At 46.7% G+C, this 16,799-nt stretch overlaps 1 protein-coding gene across 3 annotated transcripts in view; it reads left to right on the top strand.

Annotated features, from left to right (window-relative positions):
• NTRK3 (neurotrophic receptor tyrosine kinase 3) overlaps positions 1–16,799 on the top strand; it is a 218,672-nt gene that overhangs the window by 105,486 nt on the left and 96,387 nt on the right. For all 3 annotated transcript variants that reach the window (XM_077185417.1, XM_054642288.2, XM_054642289.2), the window contains exon 12: positions 7,416–7,604. In XM_077185417.1, coding sequence (XP_077041532.1) covers positions 7,416–7,604 — 189 coding nt within the window. The remainder of the gene's footprint in view (positions 1–7,415; positions 7,605–16,799) is intronic.

Raw genomic sequence — 16,799 nt, 5'->3', positions numbered from 1 at the left:
TAAGCTCAATAAATAAACTTGAGAAGGAGTGGTAACGGAAGGACATGGGAGGAGTGAGGGAGTTTGGACATCCTCTACAGCAGATGGAGTGATGCTCCAAAGGGCACTGCCAGGATGGCTGGAGGCTGGAAAGGGTGAAGGGAGCATGTACAGGGCTGCTGCACCTCCTCTGCCCTCATGCACTCCCTTTTGTAGCAAGAGCTGCCTTCTCCCTGCTGCAATCACCCTGGAAAAATCAGAGAAGGAAATGTCAATATGTAAGGCTGGGGCTTCTGTAAATGGCAGTATTTTGGCAGCGTTGCATCAAGAAAGAAAGTGCTTTAAGGATTGCCTGTGTAGGGATCGCCCACTGACAATGGATCTGACAGCTTTTTTTACATGATAATGCATCTGCAATGTGTAAGGGGCTGGAAGGTGCAAGTGGGGGAGGAGACACGTGTCCAACCCAAGCAGTGGTGGGTGCAGAGATCCCAGGCCTGTCCCTTCCTTTTACCATAAAGTTCAGAGGGATCTTCATCTCCTTGAGATCATCAGGATCTCAAACCCATCATATTGTTGAGAAAGGAAAAGGGATTGCTGTTTGCTCCTACCTTTTTTACTGGAGGGGCTGAGGATTTGGAGTTTATCCCTTTAAGAGTTCAGATTTATGTTCTTGATGTCTTCATCTGCCTGCAAAGCTCGAGGATTTGATTTTTTGAGTGTGCTGTTTCCCCAAAAGCTGATGTCAGAGTCTGTGTGCCCTGGGCTATGGCAGAGAAGGGACTGGCACCTTTGCAAGCTCCTCAGCCGCCACAGTGGTGTTCAAGCAGGGGTTGTGCTGTTCCAGCCAGCCTCTGCAGCAGTGCCCTCCTGGTCCATTGGCATCATGCAGGGATAGCTGGGGGGAATTTGGGCCATGGAGATAGAATTGAGCTGTATGGATGTGGGAAATGCTACTTGGACACGGTTGAGGTGATGGCAACAAAGAGGGCGCCGAGTGCTGGAATTAGGAGGGAGGTCTGGAAAAAGCCCATTGTTTTACACAAGTGAGGGGTTTGCTGTGGCTCAGGGGAAGAGATGCCACATGATAGACCACACTGTGGTTGGGACTGGTGTCTCTGGGGATGAGAAGTGGCTGCTTCCCATTGTAGGAGGGCAGAGAATAAGCTGGAGCCCGTGGCAGGCTGGCTCCAAACAGGCCCCGCCTAGGCACCAAGCTCTGCCTTGGCTCCCTGCCCACATCTGTCAATAAAAATTAAGAAATTGATTTTCTTTTGTTTGCCTGAAAGGACAAGGCTCTCTTTATGAGACAGTAAATGCAATCTTGCTCTGAGCATGGCTGGATTTTTAATTGTATTTATTGTGCTTTCGCTTATTCTTTTATGAGTTTCAGTTCCTCTCATTGCTAGTGCAGAGATCAGCCCTGGGGTGTGGGTTGATTTCAGCTCCAACAAAAGGTTGGTAATTTTTTAAGTTTCTTTTTAAACTTGTTTGTTTTCCTGATAAGCTGAAGTTTGAGGTTATTTTTACCCTTGTTTATGTGCGTGCGTGTAGCTCTGAGTTCTAAAGCTGGGCTGAGAGATGTAGCCTTGGAATCATCTACTTGCCAGTTGGTGATATGACCTTTTGAAGAACAGAATTTAGGATTATGATTGGGGAAATATGGAAGTGCCAACAGGGGTTTGGAGTCAGAGGAGGAAGGGATTTTATATACTGTATATTGGAATTTAATGAGGTCTGTGCTTGCTATACAATGCACGGTGACCCACTTTATTAGGAGAGCTTTTTTTTTTTTTTCCCTAGTTATGGGTCATATACAGTTCCTAATTAAATAGGTTAATTATATGGCTTCTTTATATTACAAAGGAAAGTGGAGATGGCACAATTAGCTCTTGCAGTGATCATTTTTGATCAAAAAATGGTGTTCTGCACGCCAGCTCCCAGAGGTGTGGGTGGGGAGAGGGGATTGCCCTGTGGCCCTGAGCACTCACATCACTCAGATGTGCCTCAGAAAAGTTGTTTTCTGTCCAGAGCTTTTGGCCTTGGATGTGCAGGGAGTTGTCCTTTCTGAAACCATGCTGGAGACCAGAGCTACCCCCACAGTGCCTCTGATGCTGCCCAAACTATTCTGCAGCACTGCAGAGAGCCCTCCTTGGAGTTTCTTTGGAAGCACCAGGAAGGGAAGATGTTGAGGGGCTCTGGCTCCAGGTAAAAAGTGCTGCAGCCTGTGAGGGCTCTGAGAGCATCACTCCCTGCAGCTAAATTGTCCTTGAAAGAAGTTTCTTTAACCTCTCCCTCCCCAGCCTGGCAGTGGCTGAACCCCCACAGCATCCCTGGGTTATCTGTTCCAGTGCTCAACCAGCCATACCGCGAGGCATCAGGGAGAACAGTCACACTCTAATCTCCCTCAGTGCAATTTAAACCTATTATTTCTTGATTTATCCCCAGTGGACGTGGAGAACAGCTATTATATTTCTCTTTGCTGCAACCTTTTACATGTTTGAAGGCTGTTATCACGTGTCCCTTCAGTCTTCTCCTCGAACACAAAGCATAATTCTTTCAGTTTTCCCTTAGAGGTCATGTTTTCTTCACCTTCAGTTGCTTTTGTTGCCTTGCAGAGGTTACTGTAATGCCAAGCTGGAGTTTTTGTTGTTTCTTCACCTGTTTGCCTTGGGGCATTCATTCTGTTACAAATGTGTGAGAAGTGACCATTATCTTCTCTAATCTATGGTTATTTATACAGTACCCTATATTCCTGAGCTTGTTTTATCATAAAGTATAGCTCTTAGCCTTGATAAATAATTTCCCACTATGATATGATCTTTCAAACAGGGGTCCCTAAGCTATTTATTACTATTATTATTTGCTTTATTTTTCATGAGTAACAAGCTGTTTGTATAACACTGTGAATGAACCAGGCAATTCACAGAAATGGACTGAAAGCTGTATCCTGTTCACAGGGCTTCCAGGTAAACAGGGAGGTGAAGGCAAACACCAAGCCAAACTCCAGTTTAGCCAGGGGGAACAGTGCTGAACAGAGAATGAGAGATTTTCTGAAAAGCAGAGATTTTGGGGGAATCTGGAGGAGTGTTTACAGAGATGATAATGCCAGGGTGGATGCAAAGAGATGAGACAAGTTGGAGCATTTCTGGGATGGAAGGATGGATGGATGGATGGATGGATGGATGGATGGATGGATGGATGGATGGATGGATGGATGGATGGATGGAGTGCAGCCTGGCTGGGAGGCTGGGGAAGAACAGAGGGTGGAGATGAGGCTGGGAATGGTGGTGTTTGAGTGAGGTGTTTTTCTCAGGAAAGAGGAGTTGGCTGTAGAGGAGATGTGGGAGGGAAGGCAGAACAGAATTGCTGTTTGTGGCATTTCCAAAAGTAACATTTCCAAGCTGCCTCACTGCTCTTTGGTGATCATCAGATGAATTTGGTCCTGATTTCCAGGTCATTGTGGCTGACTCTCCCACTGGTATTGTGAAGGGGCTGGAGCAGTGGCTGCTTCTTCCCTTGGGGTAACCCTGGGCAGCCCTAACATCTCCCCAGCCTTTCCTCACAGGGAAAAGGAGTGATGGAATGCCTTCATCACTGCTGCTGGAATTGCCTCCTTGTCAGGAAAACTGCATGAGGTTAGCATGGAAAAGAGCTCAGTTGTTTCAGACTTCTTAAAGTTTTAACAAATAGATCCTTTTTATAGTTAATATCTGTAGTACGTTTGTCCATAATGCAGGCTGAGTTATTCACAAAAACAGACACTGTTCTGAAAAGCTCTGAATTATTTTATATAATGTTTTAAAATCACACGATGGTATGTTAGGAATTACTCCAAGCCACCTTTTTGTCTATTATTATACATTTTTACTATACAAAACTGTCTTCTTTTCTATCTCTCTCTGCACATTTCCCTGTCAAATGGAAAGTAAAGTTAAATCTCTAAAATCTGTACTCTCTTTTTTTTCTGCTTAATTTTTTTTCTTTTACCCTTACCTGGAAAATGCACTGGTGAAACCAGTGAGAATTCTTCCAAATAAAGCTATTCATCAGCATTAGATATCAGAAAACTGGACCTCTTTGCCTACTTAAAAGCAAAAAAAAAAATATGCTATTGCCAAGATAAATTTAAAAATTTGAAGTTTAGGTAGCTGCTTTATTTCCAGGAATTGCTAATGGCAGAGTATGTTTTGAGTCAGGGCAATAGTCACACCTATAAAAGTGATTGGTGGCTGTTTGATATCCACGGTGTTTTTAAAGTTTGTCTCAGCCTTGCACATTGAGTCCAGCACTCATCTGAGTCTCAGAGTGACAACACAGAGGCTGTGGGCTTTGAGGGAACTGGATCTCAGTAGTGACCAGCTAGAGGAAATGGGAATGGGAGAATTAATGGGATAAAGCAGCACAACTGTGGCTGTAGGAATTAATGTTGTCCAGATTTATACTCCCCCACCAAACCCAAAAACCCCACAACCTAATAGGAGAAACTTGGAGAAGTCCTCAACTGAAAATTGCCTTTAATCAAATTATATCTTTTAGAGAATATTTGGATTAATTATATGTTCTAGGGCATGTCAAATCAGTGCCTGCAATCACCAGAACTGTTTTGGAAAGCTGGAAGGCTAATGCAGTGAATGTGTTGTAAGTGTTCCTTAGGACTCTTGGGACTGATTTATTTCAGTTTTTTTCAAGACCTGGAAGTACAGTTGGAGGCAGTAAACTGTCCCTGGATTACTGCAAGGGTAGAACACACTTTACATGTCGTGTTCTCCCTGTGGTGCCTCTGCCTTTGCAGTTCTTGGGCTTTCCCACTTTTGCAGAGATGTGGAGGGGTTGAGATGGAGAATCAGAGTTCAGCTCTCAGGCTTTTGAGGGTTGGCAGATCTTGTAAATTGATAAGCTTGGTGACATTGACCCTGAACTGGATGACTCAGAGGCTGAGTCCATTCAGAGGACACAATGTCCATTGTGAGCATTGTGAGGAGTGAGGATGCAGCTGTGGATCAGCTGAAATGTGGTTACCTCATGCCTCAAAGATCTTGGATATGTTTGGGGCATAAAACTAAGATAACACATGAAGAAAGTCCTCCTAAGAAGTAAACCACAGAAAAAAAAACAACAACCCTGTGGAGTGTATAGAAGGTCAAACTCTGTGTCTGTTTATTGCCTGGGAAATGGCCACAAGAACATTGGCTAATAGATGCTTGCTGTGCTTATTTTCACAAGTACCCAACCTCCTGGATTGCCCCCTGCTCTTTTAGATGTAGCCGTGCCCTTTCAACCTGCCTGTGCTAGAGGGACACTGCCATGATCTGTGTTCCCCAAAAATGAGGAGGTGCTGAGCAAGCAAGAACAGCAAGGGTCAAATGCTGGCAGGGGTTTGTGAGTCTCTGAAAAGCAGATCCTCAGCAGGGTCTGTGTCAGCCTGGTGTTTGTACCATGGTTGGTTACATCCTCTTTGCTCCTTGCCACAAAGGTGGGGTTTCTGCTCTCAGAATAAAGGGCAATGAAAACTTCCTTCACACAGAAACACAGAGTGGTTTGAGTTGGAAGGGACCTTTAAGATCAGTGACTCCAACCTTCCTGCCATGGACAGGGACACATTCCATGAGACCAGTCTGCTCAAAGTCTCATCCAACCTGACTATAATTCACCAGAGAGGCCTTTTACATCCCCTTGCCTGAAGAGATGCCATTCTTTGGAGCAATGACTAGGCTTCTTAAGGAAAGCAGTAAGCCCTCAATAGCCTCTCCCACTGCAAGGGAGATCTTTATGGTCTTCCCTCAGACTATTTGCACCAGTCTATACCAGTTGATATTTTTATGATTTTTTATTTGAACTGCGCTTTGAAAAGCAGAGTTCTTTCCCCTTCCCACCACAGCTGGACCAACCAGCAGTGCAGGGTGTGGCTGAAGAAATGTGCATATCATGCAAAACCGAGTCCTCCTGGTTTGTCTGCAATGAATTGGCATTGCAAAGGAACAAAAGTCATTCAAACCAAAATTGCCCATTTGTCTTTTGTGTTTGGAGAAGTACACCATGTGTAGTCCCAACAGAGGCATCTTGCATCACGAGCTGAATTTTGCCTTTGCACCTCAAGAGCTGGAAAGTCACGCGGGCCCGGGGAGTAACATTAAAAAAGCCAGAACCTGCCAGAAGGAATTCACAGTAAAGGGCGAGAGCTTTCTTCCTCGTGACTAAAACACCTGTCACAGCTGCCAAGACTCTGCTAATTACACAATAACTTTATTATATCCCACTTGGAAGAACAAACAATACTTGAAGCTCCAAAAATGAGCAGCCTTTAGACTAGATTAATGCAGGCAGAATGGCTGCATGGAGCCGGTGTTCGCCTCGTCCTCCCAGTAGCTCTGGAGAGCAAAATGGCTTGAAGAGTCCCTTCTTTGTTGCCAGTGCTACATAATAAAGTAATTGTGCAATTAGAAGCACATTACTGATGGGAGATGAGCATTTTTTATGCAGTGTAGGTAAAAGGCTGGCTGCTCTGAATAAGTTGAAAGCCTAACTGCAGCATCTCTGCTCCTTTTTACTCAAGCTTCTGGTAGTCCCTGGTAACATCCAGACAGGAGAAAAGGAGTGTCACTTATTGAGTGTGGATTTTCTTCTCTTGTTAAAATATTGAAAAGGCCTCATGCAAGATTTCACTGTGGTGCCTACCTTGTCCAACACCAATGCAGCAAGAATGTCTGAAACGTGTATTAGAGGGTCTAATACCAAAATAAAACATAAGGCATAGAAGCCTTCCATTGCTCCTATATTGCATGCCTTACAACTTTTCTTCATTTTCTTGCCTGTCTGATGGTGCTGTGAATTTTGGGGCTCAAGAGGGTAAGGGGAAGGTGCTGCTATTTGTGGTGATGGTGGTGGGAATGAGCCTGAGTTGGGCAGGATTTATTCCAGTACATTGTGGGTCCCTGTAAGCATCAGCCTGACTGAAGGGCTTGGTGAGTTTGCTCAGGTGAATCTGCAGGAGAGTGAAAAGATGGGCAACGCACTGGGCAACAGACATATCACAAATATGGATTTCAGGTGAACTAACTCTTTGGGGGTGGTGTTTCTTCAGTCTAAGCCTGGTTATGATTTCTGCCAAGCTTGTGATGCCAGAGTATACAAGCACCACAGCAACTGCTCTCTCATGACAACCCTATGAGAGGACCTTTTGCATGACTCACCTCTGATGCAGTGTCACCTGTAGCTGCTTAACCCTTTGGGATTTTTAGCCTGGTACCTCAAAGCCAGGAAGGAAAACTTGAGATGTCTTTCCTATGCTGTGAGCTTCCCAGAGAAACTAAGCCTGGGGATGGAACAACAAGCAGGAACGCTAGGACGGGCTGGTGGCGATTCATCCATGAGCACGCGACCAACAGGCCTCCCTGTCCTCTGCTGTCCCTGACGGACGTGTGTGCTGTTTGCAGGTCCTGTGGCAGTGATCAGTGGGGAGGAGGACTCAGCCAGCCCTCTCCACCACATCAACCACGGCATCACAACGCCCTCGTCCCTGGACGCCGGCCCGGACACGGTGGTGATCGGCATGACGCGCATCCCCGTCATCGAGAACCCCCAGTACTTCCGACAAGGTCACAACTGCCACAAGCCAGACACGTGTGAGTGCCCCCACCAGGGCTCAGGGGTGGGATGGGGGGCTGGGGGAAGGAGGGCGGGGAGGGAGAGGTTAAGAGGATGAGGAAGAAGAGAAGGAGGTTTTTGAGGAGAGTGGGTCTTGGTATGGTCCAGAAACCAAAGTGAATCTCAGGTCTCAGAAATCACAACATACATGTAGATGCTTCCAGAAAAGACTTTCCACTCTCACCTTCACCTCCCTTCACCCTCCCTCTGCCACCCACCCGTCACCTTCCCCACCCCTGCCTGAAAGTGCCATTCCAAGCCGGGCTCTTCCTCATCAGCTCCAAGCATGAGGTCCCAGGTGTGAGCAAGAGCCCCCTGGGAGCGTGGGGATGGATGTGACCCCTGCTTGGCTGGGGAAAGGACCTGCCTCCCCTTCCTCCTCCAGCAGTTTCCCAGTCATGGGGCTGCCTCTTTGGCTCCCCAAAGGGCCAGGGGGAAGCTCAGGATACATGGGCATAGGTGTGGCAGATGCCTGGAGCTATCTTTGTCTCCAGGAATTTTAGATGCTGGATGTCTTGTTTTTATGGGCTTCTGTAAATCTTCTGCATCTTTCCTGTATAAATTTGGTTCATGAACTGGGCTCATTAGACTAGCAGGAGGTGATCAAGTGTCCCTCTCCACGTTGTGTTTCTAAATTCTGAGCATAAAAGAAAAGTGCTGTGTAAAAGGATGCTTTTCTGGGAGTCCTGCACCACTTCCCACGCGAGTGGTGGGATGCAGCCTTCCCCAGCATGCGGCTCACAGGCGGTAGCTGAGCTCTCCCAGGCCTCTTACCAGCTCTGACATGCAAGCTGAGCAATGCAGGAGGTTTGGGTAACATTCCTCTCTTGCTATTTTGCATCCTTTTGGTGTGTCTTGGTTCCAGGTAGAACTGGAAGAATAAAGACCCTGCAAAACAAAAGGTGAAAGGCCCTCAGCTTGGGCTATCTCTGTGGCCCAGCCAGAGGCAGGGAGTGCTGTGCTGATGTCACCTCTGCTCTTTCCTTGGCTGCTGCTGACTCACGGGGGCAGGAGACTGACCTCAGCCTCTGCAGACAGGGAGAAGGCCCATCTCCCAGCCTGCAGGAAGCCATGTGGCACTGAGTGCTCAGCAGGAGCACGCTGCTCCTGGCCTCCATCAGGGGAAGGGGAGCTGCAGCTGCTGCTCCCATGGAGGTATCCCTTGGGCAGCCCCCACTGTGCACCCTCGTGGGTCCTGCTGGCTTGTGCCCAAGCCCTTAGCACTGGCCTTCATTTGCCAGAGCGATGGGATGTACCCAAAGAACGTGCCTGGCTTTCCCTTGATTTTCATTTCAATGTGCTAAATTTGGTCTGTTTGTAGAGAGGGGAGGAGGAGGGCGGTGATTAGGCAGGAGTGGAGAAGCTGAATGTAGCATGGTTTTTCTGTGCTGTTAATTATATATTTTACATTTCTTATAGCACCTCATCTCAAAATGATTTACAAACTCTGATGGCTTGGGAGGGAGGGCTCCCCCGCTTTACTTTTTCTTCCTTTCCCTGCTGTGCTGTCTCAGATCTCTTTAATCTGCATGCCGACCATTGCAAGATGTGGGTGCTCTTGAGGCTGTAGCAGAGCTTAAACCTCAAAGGATTAAGTTTTGCTCTGAGCCTTTGCCCTGTGGGACTTGTCAGAGCTGGATGGGCTGCAGGGGAAGTCACTCACAGCAGGATTTGACCTCAGAGCTTCACGGGGCTGTTTGAGTAGGATCTGAAGGGTTCACAGAGATGCTTGGGGTGGCATCTGGAGGCGCTTCTCTGTGAAGGGTGCCACAGGAGGGAATGCTCCAGGTTCTCCAGGACTGCAAGGCAGTGGGGCTGAAACCAAACCCCACAACACTGTTACTCCCTTTGGGGGATAATAAGAGGAAAACTACAGATGGGTGCTTTCATGTTGAAAACCCTAATATTTTTAGATTTGTCATTCATGGGGCAAAACCCAATCCTTGACTCCTCAGGCAGAGTTGAATTTGGTGTGTGTTTTGTATTTTAGTCCCCAGGCTTTAACTTGGTCAAAAACTTCTGACTTTACTGGTGGCTTTGCTTGAGGCTGGAAAGTTTCATAATTCACCTATTAAATTAACCATGCTTTGGGGAGCTTTTGCTGTAAGGGGTTTGTTTGATCTGATGTGCTCTACTCAACATAAGCCCGGGCTGCAGAATATTTGTTGCTCCTGTTCTCCCCGTGGTTGTCATGCTGGAGGGTTTTTCCCTTCCCCTGTGCAGAACTTGGACACAAACACTTCTCCCTTTGCTGTGACTTCTAAAGAGAGCTCCTCTGGGCTGGGGAGTGCTTCTATGCCCAGCTGAGCCTGTACAGATGCAAACTCCTCACTCCACCACCTCCCCCAGAGCTGCTGCCCAGCTGTGAGCAAAGGTGTTCCGTGACACCCAGCATCTCTCCTTTGCACTGAGCTGTTGCTAGAGCAACATCTTCAGCAAGCATTTTCCCTCTCCAGCATGAAGCTTTTCTCCTTCCTTCCTCCTGCAAGCACCCCAGTGCTCCTGGATGCTGCCTGGGTGGAGGACATGCTGATACCCAGTGCCGTGCTGCAGCGAGGGGAGCAAACTCTGTGTGCTTAATGCAGTATTAATAGTACATTGATGTGATATAGATTTCTGTCACCCTCCATACTAGCAAGCATCACTTATCACGCAGGGATGAGGGATGTTTATTCCCAGCCACTTAGCTCTGCATAATGGAATTGCAGCTGAGATATGGAGAGCAGCTCCCTGCCCGTGGAGCTGGAGGCCTCTCGCTCCCTCTGTGCTGTGCTGTCCCATGGGATCTTCTTCTCAATGTGTCCCCAAGGAGACAGAGACCTGTTCTTCACTGGGAATGTGCTGTCCTTGTGTTGGTGGGATGAGTGGCACAGGAACCAGCCCTCACTTCTGCCTTTCTGGGATTTTTGCAGTTGTCTCACCCTCTTTCTGTTACTGCCTGACTTAGTGCAGAGGGGGAGCAAGCTTGACTCAGAATTCTCTTTCCCTTCCTGGGTGAGGGTTCTCAAAGAGCCATGGAAGACACCAGCACCACCACCACTGTGTTTTCTCATGTTGAAGCATTTATTTGTTGAGAAGATGCTTCCCCATCTCTGTGCTCTAACTCCAGGCCGTGCTGGATTTGCATCCTGTCCTTACTTCAGCTGTCCTTGGCCCTACCTGGAGGGTTAAGAAAAGAGTTTGGCAACGTGAACAGTCCAACCACAAGCAGGTTTCAGAAGAATAGGCTAAAACTGCCTTTTTCTCCTGATCTTGTGCACATGGAAGGGAAACCAAGTTCATATCTGCTTGGCAAAGAGCAACAGGTTGTGATGAGTTTGCACCTCTATATCTGGAAATAAACAGATAGAAGAGAAGAATGGGACTTGTGGCAAGCACAGCGGGCAGAGAAAGTGATGGGGATGGGAGTTTAGGGCTACATAACATCAGCCAATGGTCATACATTTTGGTGATGCAAAACATGATCCAGTCTACCCCCATTTCTGTCCAGAATGTGGCTGTTTGTCCTTCTGGGCAGGCCCATCAGTAACAGCAGCTTCTTATGTTACCTCCCTCTCTTGAAGTTCAGGATTTGAATTCCCAAAATTCAAGTTTTGCAATTATGAGTAGCTGGAGATTTCTGTGGTGAAATATTGGTAATGTTTCAGAAGAAACATTTTGGAAGGTCATTTTACTTTAATAATAGTAATTAAGTAGTAATTAATTCTAAGCACAATGCATCAGATGCAGATTAGTTCTTGGATCTGATCTCTTGAGCTTTACTCAAATGCCACAGCACAGTTTTGGAGTTGTTCAGTTCCCTTGTATTTCTCATCTAACAAAACAGGTCTTCTGGAGAATTACACAAATTGGAGACAAAAATCCAAACCCTGATGGAGAAAATTGATCTGGGGGGTAGATCCCCACCTGCATCCCAGCAGTGGATGCTCAGTCGCAACAAGTAATGTGAAGCTGAACTTTTGGGGCAAATTCTTTGATTTTGGGGGAGGATTTTGCCAGCCAGGACTGGAGCTGGCTGTGTTTTCCAGGACTGGCTCAGTCTGGGGACTGGGATGCATTCTCCACACGGGTGGAGCAGCCGTCCTTTCCTAGAGTCCTAATGAGGGTTTTTTTCAACCTCATTTATTACAGGCTGCCCTGACATAATTACATATTCAAAGTTAGTAATTACACGTATTCATGCTAATTAAGTAATTAGATATAATTACACTAACTGTAAATACGTGGTAATCGGCTAAAAAGAAGTACTTCAGAAAAAAAACAAGGCAAATCACACAATAAAAGCGCCATCAGCACTCTTTCACTCAGTACCCTGTCTTTATCTTTTATTTCAGTGCAGCTTAAAAGGAACATTGTGGTCATTTCAAAAATCATATTTCTTAAACAAATAGATTTTCTTAACTCTGCTTTCAATAGATCTCAAGAACTAAAATGAAAAGGATATTTACCCTTAGAACTGTTAATTTTTTTTTATTTGCCTAGTGTGTTTTGTTCATCCTGGGCATGGGAAGATAAAAAGTATGCAGCATTTCTATTTTCGGTCAGTTCATGGTCCCACTTTTGCCAAAAACAGCAGCAACATAAAACTGAAGTCATAAGTGCTTGTAGTTTTATTGCCTAAAAAAGAAAACTGAAACAGTTGGTAGTGGAAAAGAAACTTTTCCTTTTTTTTTTTTTTTCCAGGGACAAGATAATTTATCAAATATTCTTTTTATGTAATATAAATGTGGAGCTCAGGGTGAAGTGACAGCAGCACTCTGCTTCCCCATGCCCTGCCTGGGGCCAGGCTCCACAGGTTTCAGTCCCTCACACAGAGCTCTGCTGTTTCTCCAAACTATTCTTTTCCTCTTGTCTCCTCTAAAATGAAGTCCCCAGGCTCTTCTCCAGAAGGACCCAGCTCCCATTATTCTTCTGAAGTAGGCACTTGTGGGTGAAGACTCTTCTGAGCTGGAGCTCTCATGGTCTCACAGTCTTGTCCTCCTCACTCAGCTCCTGTGAGGTATTTTAAGGGTTTTAACGAGGACCTGTGAGTAGCTGTTTACTCATTCATGTGTGTTTTGCTGCTCTGTGCTGTGTCTCCTCACTGTTCATAGCAAAACCTGAGCTTGTGGCTGGGGGCTGTGGAGGAGCCCTGACCTCAGAGCTCAGCTGCCAACAGGGGAAGGCATCGGGGGTCTCTGCAATGACCTTCTGCCTCCAAATTTCCCTCCCTTCTGGTTTGCTGTTGGCTCTCATGGAAACTGCTCTGAGCTCCAAGGTTTGATGTGAACATCCTGCAAAAGATTTGGGTATTGAAGAAGCCTTGTGGGCTCTGGCTGGCTGTTCCCAGAGCAGGTGTTGTAGGTGTCTGAAGAAATGTGTGAGCAACCAAAATTACTGCTTCTGTCCCCCCACCAGAGAAGAACTGAACTTCCCTTGTGCCCAGAATCACCTTCTTGTCCAGGCTGCAGCATCTGACCAACAGGAGACACACCATGGACAGTGGGACTTGAGCCAACCTTCCCAGCTCTCAGCTTTCCTGCCTGGAGCTATTTTCTGCTCTGCATCATTTCTTCTATCCCTGAAAGAGCAAGTGGAAGAAATAGCCACATTTTCCAGAAGTCCAACCTACTTTTGCAGAAGTGGAGTGCCCATCCCACCTATTGCACCTGCACTTTGAGTTGCAGTCTCACACTTCAGACCTTCCTGCTGTGATGGTGCTGCAGAAATGAGGTTTTTTCAGGATGTCCTGGAAAGGCTGGCAAGATGCATTGCCTATACCTTACCCCTCAGCCAGCTCTGGAGATGTTGTCTGTGTGGTTGTACCATGCAGGAAGAAATGCAGCGTGGCTCTGCCCGGTCCCTGCCTGCTTTAGGAGGAGCTGAAGTGCAGCCCTGCTTGCTCCAGATGGGATGGGCACCTGACTTGGTTTGAGCACAAGAAGATCACCTCCTGCTGCTGTTTGGATTTTAGATTCATTCTCTGTTGCTTTAATGTGTGTTTACTGGAGATATTTGTACCAGCACCCAGAATCAAAGGGGAACCAGCAGGCTCCAGCCCTGGAATGGAGAATTGATACTGGCAGCACAGCTGAGTGATGATACATTGGTCCCTGGTGGTGGAGATCCATGAGGAAGAGGAACCCTTAAATCCAGAAGAATGTGGCTTTGGGCTGCTGATGGAGACCAGCCTGTGGAGAGACTGCTGGATACAGACATCAAGGGCTTGACAGGGAAGTATTGTCTGGTACAAAACTCTGCTTTCTCCTTGCCTAAAAGCATCCCCACTGGACTGTTTAATCCTGATGTCTGTGGGGCTAGGAAGCAGGGCTGGCTCACCTGGGGCAATTTCAGGAAGGGAGCTCATGATGTGTGGACTGTCAAGAACTTAACAAGCCAGATGAGAGGAGGTCCTGACCTGTTTTCCTACTGGATTTGGAGTGGCTCTAGTGCAGCAGGCTGCTCTTTTTGCCTGGCAGCCTCATCCCTGTGCCTGTTGGGATGGACCAGAGTGCCCAAGAATGCAGCATCTCATGGAGGATGTGTATGTACACCCTGACATTCCACCTTCTACCCAGCCCCCTGCTCATCTCATACAGGGAGATGAACTCCCCACTCCTCTTGCAGCATTCCCTGGCTCCACACACACCCCACTGTCCCTGTCCACTCACCCATGGTCTGGTACAAGTCCAGGCTCATCATGGCAGGGTGAGAGGAGTGGGACACAACAGGGGTAAATCCAGGTTTACACTCCCTCTGTTACCAGCTGTGTGTCTGGGTCTTGGTGCTTCTCCCTATCCATTTGTGCTTGTGGTGGGCTTAAACCTGAAGGAGGTGTCTGTGCCAGAGAGAGCAGGGCTCTGTTCACCAGCCAGCCCTCTTCATGGGGGTGGTTTCATCCCTGCAAGACAAGAGGTAGCAACACAGTGCTCCACCTGAGGCTATTGCAGACTCAGGCAGCCCAGGTGTCAGGAGTGTGCTCCTAATGGCTCATGGATTGTGTGAATTTTGCTGTGGGTCACTGTAAAAATAGCTAGTGTGTGTATGTGTGCATGGGCTGAGTGGTGGTATTGATTAATTTTGGCCCTCGTTTAAGCATTTGTCTTGTTTTTGAATGAGTTTTTTTGTGGTTTATAATGATTGGCAGCTGGGGTACTTCTGCATTCCTGGGGAAAAGAGCACGTGCCTGTGGTACCTGGCCATGGGGTACCCTTGAAGGAACAGGAGTTCCCAGAGTTTGCAAGGACATTGTGTTGAGATTTTTCAGTCTCCCCAGGCTCTTTGTCAGGTTTAAAATCTCTCAGAAGTGTGTGGGGCCTCACTGTGATCAGGCAGGAAGTGTCTCTCTGGTTTGGAGATTGGAAGCTCTCATTGTTTGATCGTTGTCTGGTTAAATTGTGATTCCTAATTTAAAATAGCTGCTATTGTTTAGGAGTTGGAGCAGTTTTGCATGACCACACACACAGTAGGAACATTATTAGTGGTGCTACCCTGTGGGACAAGAACTACAACACAGAATGTAGCAGAGAACTTGCACGTCAGTAGAGGTTAAAGAACCTCAAACCTGTGCTTAGTGCTGCTTTCAGGCTAAACAGCCCAAAACATCCCATTCAGTCCTGAAACCTGGGCAAAGATTCATGTAAAAAAAATATTCTGCCTAAGGAGTTTCTTGTGTGGAAGGAGGCTTTTGTTTCCCAGCCTTGTGTGGTGGCTGGCTCTGAGGAGATGGGGTGGGCAGACAGGGATGGCTCCCAGCAGCACAGGGCAGGTGGAGCAGAGCACGATTTCTGCCCATAACAAAAGTGCAGAAATTGTCATTTTTGATTGCTGGACACTTCCAGTCCAGCAGCATCCTGCAGTCTGTCTTGCTCTTGGTGTGTGCAGCCCAGGAGTGTCTCAGTGGGGTGAAGGAAGCTGCTCATGGAAGCTCCACTTCTGCTTGTGTGCTCCCAAAGCCCTGACCTGAAGCAGCTGCTTCTCACCGTGGCTGAGAGCAAAGCACTGTTGAACATGTTGAACAAGATGTGATTTGCTGAAGTGAACCTACCCACTGGAGAACACAGTAAACCCATTTCCATGTGCAGCTGATGTAAGGTTTGTATGCAAGCATCTCGAGGTGAAAAGTACATTGGAGTCCCAGCATTGCTCTCAATGCCTGGGCTTGTCTCCCATTAAGGCAGGGTTTATTGCATAATCAATTTTTAGATTCCTGCACACTCATTCCTAAACACACTGCAAGTTACCTAGTGCTGAGCCTGGCTTGAATCTGTTCAAGCCCTCTCTCCCTGCCCCTCCCTGGATACATCTCTTTAAGAGATGGGAACAAGCTGAGACTCAGTGAAAGCAAGAACATTTCTGTGTGTACCACACCCAGGACCAGGCTGTCCTGCTGTCTGCAGCCAAGCCTGGTCAAGATGGGTTGCAGTACTCCAATTAAGTGATGATTTACAGTTTCATGTCGACTCAGCTTTTTCTGATGCTCATTCCAAGTTCCTTTGCTGATGCTGCAGCAGCACCTGAAGTTTTTTGTCACCACTGTGGGTCTGTAAAAATGTCACACCTTTCTTCCAGGCCTACTAACCTATTTTTTCTCACTGAATGAGAGCACTGAGTCTGAAGGCTACTATACCTACCTATTTTTTATATATAAATCTTATATATGTGTTTGATCTATTTTAAATGCACTGGTTTATAATGTATGGACACCTGTTCTTATCTTACTTGTACTTTTAACAGGTTTTACATCATCCTTCCCTGTCCAGCCACCATACTCCATTTTTCCCTTTGTGAGATAAAAGGGAATTTTTTTTCTCCTACAACACAAACATCTCTTAAATTCAGGACAAGCAGTTTCTCTTGCTCCCATAAGTGTGACAGGAGACAGCTAAGTCTCTTAAGTATATATGGCAAATTGCAATTAGAAGAAAACACTGGAACAAAATTTCTTTAGTCCTTGTCTCCCTTCTCCCAGCCCTTCTCACCCCTCCACCTCCCTCTTGCAGGATTAAGCCAAGCTAATCCTCAGATGAGCAAGATCTTGGGAAAGCAAAGAGCCAAGGGAGGAGAAAGAAAAATCCTTCACACTCAACACTAATAAGGAAATTATAGGCATCCTACATTATGAATTGGATGAATTTTTAATGGTTAGAAATGCAGCTGATTTATAATACATCCATCCAGGACTGCAGGGCCTG

This window comes from Agelaius phoeniceus, chromosome 13 (assembly GCF_051311805.1).
Source record: "Agelaius phoeniceus isolate bAgePho1 chromosome 13, bAgePho1.hap1, whole genome shotgun sequence".
In the NCBI taxonomy this organism is placed as follows: Eukaryota; Metazoa; Chordata; class Aves; order Passeriformes; family Icteridae; genus Agelaius; species Agelaius phoeniceus.
The sequence above is the reverse complement of the archived record's forward strand: the minus strand, read 5'-3'. Positions and strand labels throughout refer to the sequence as shown.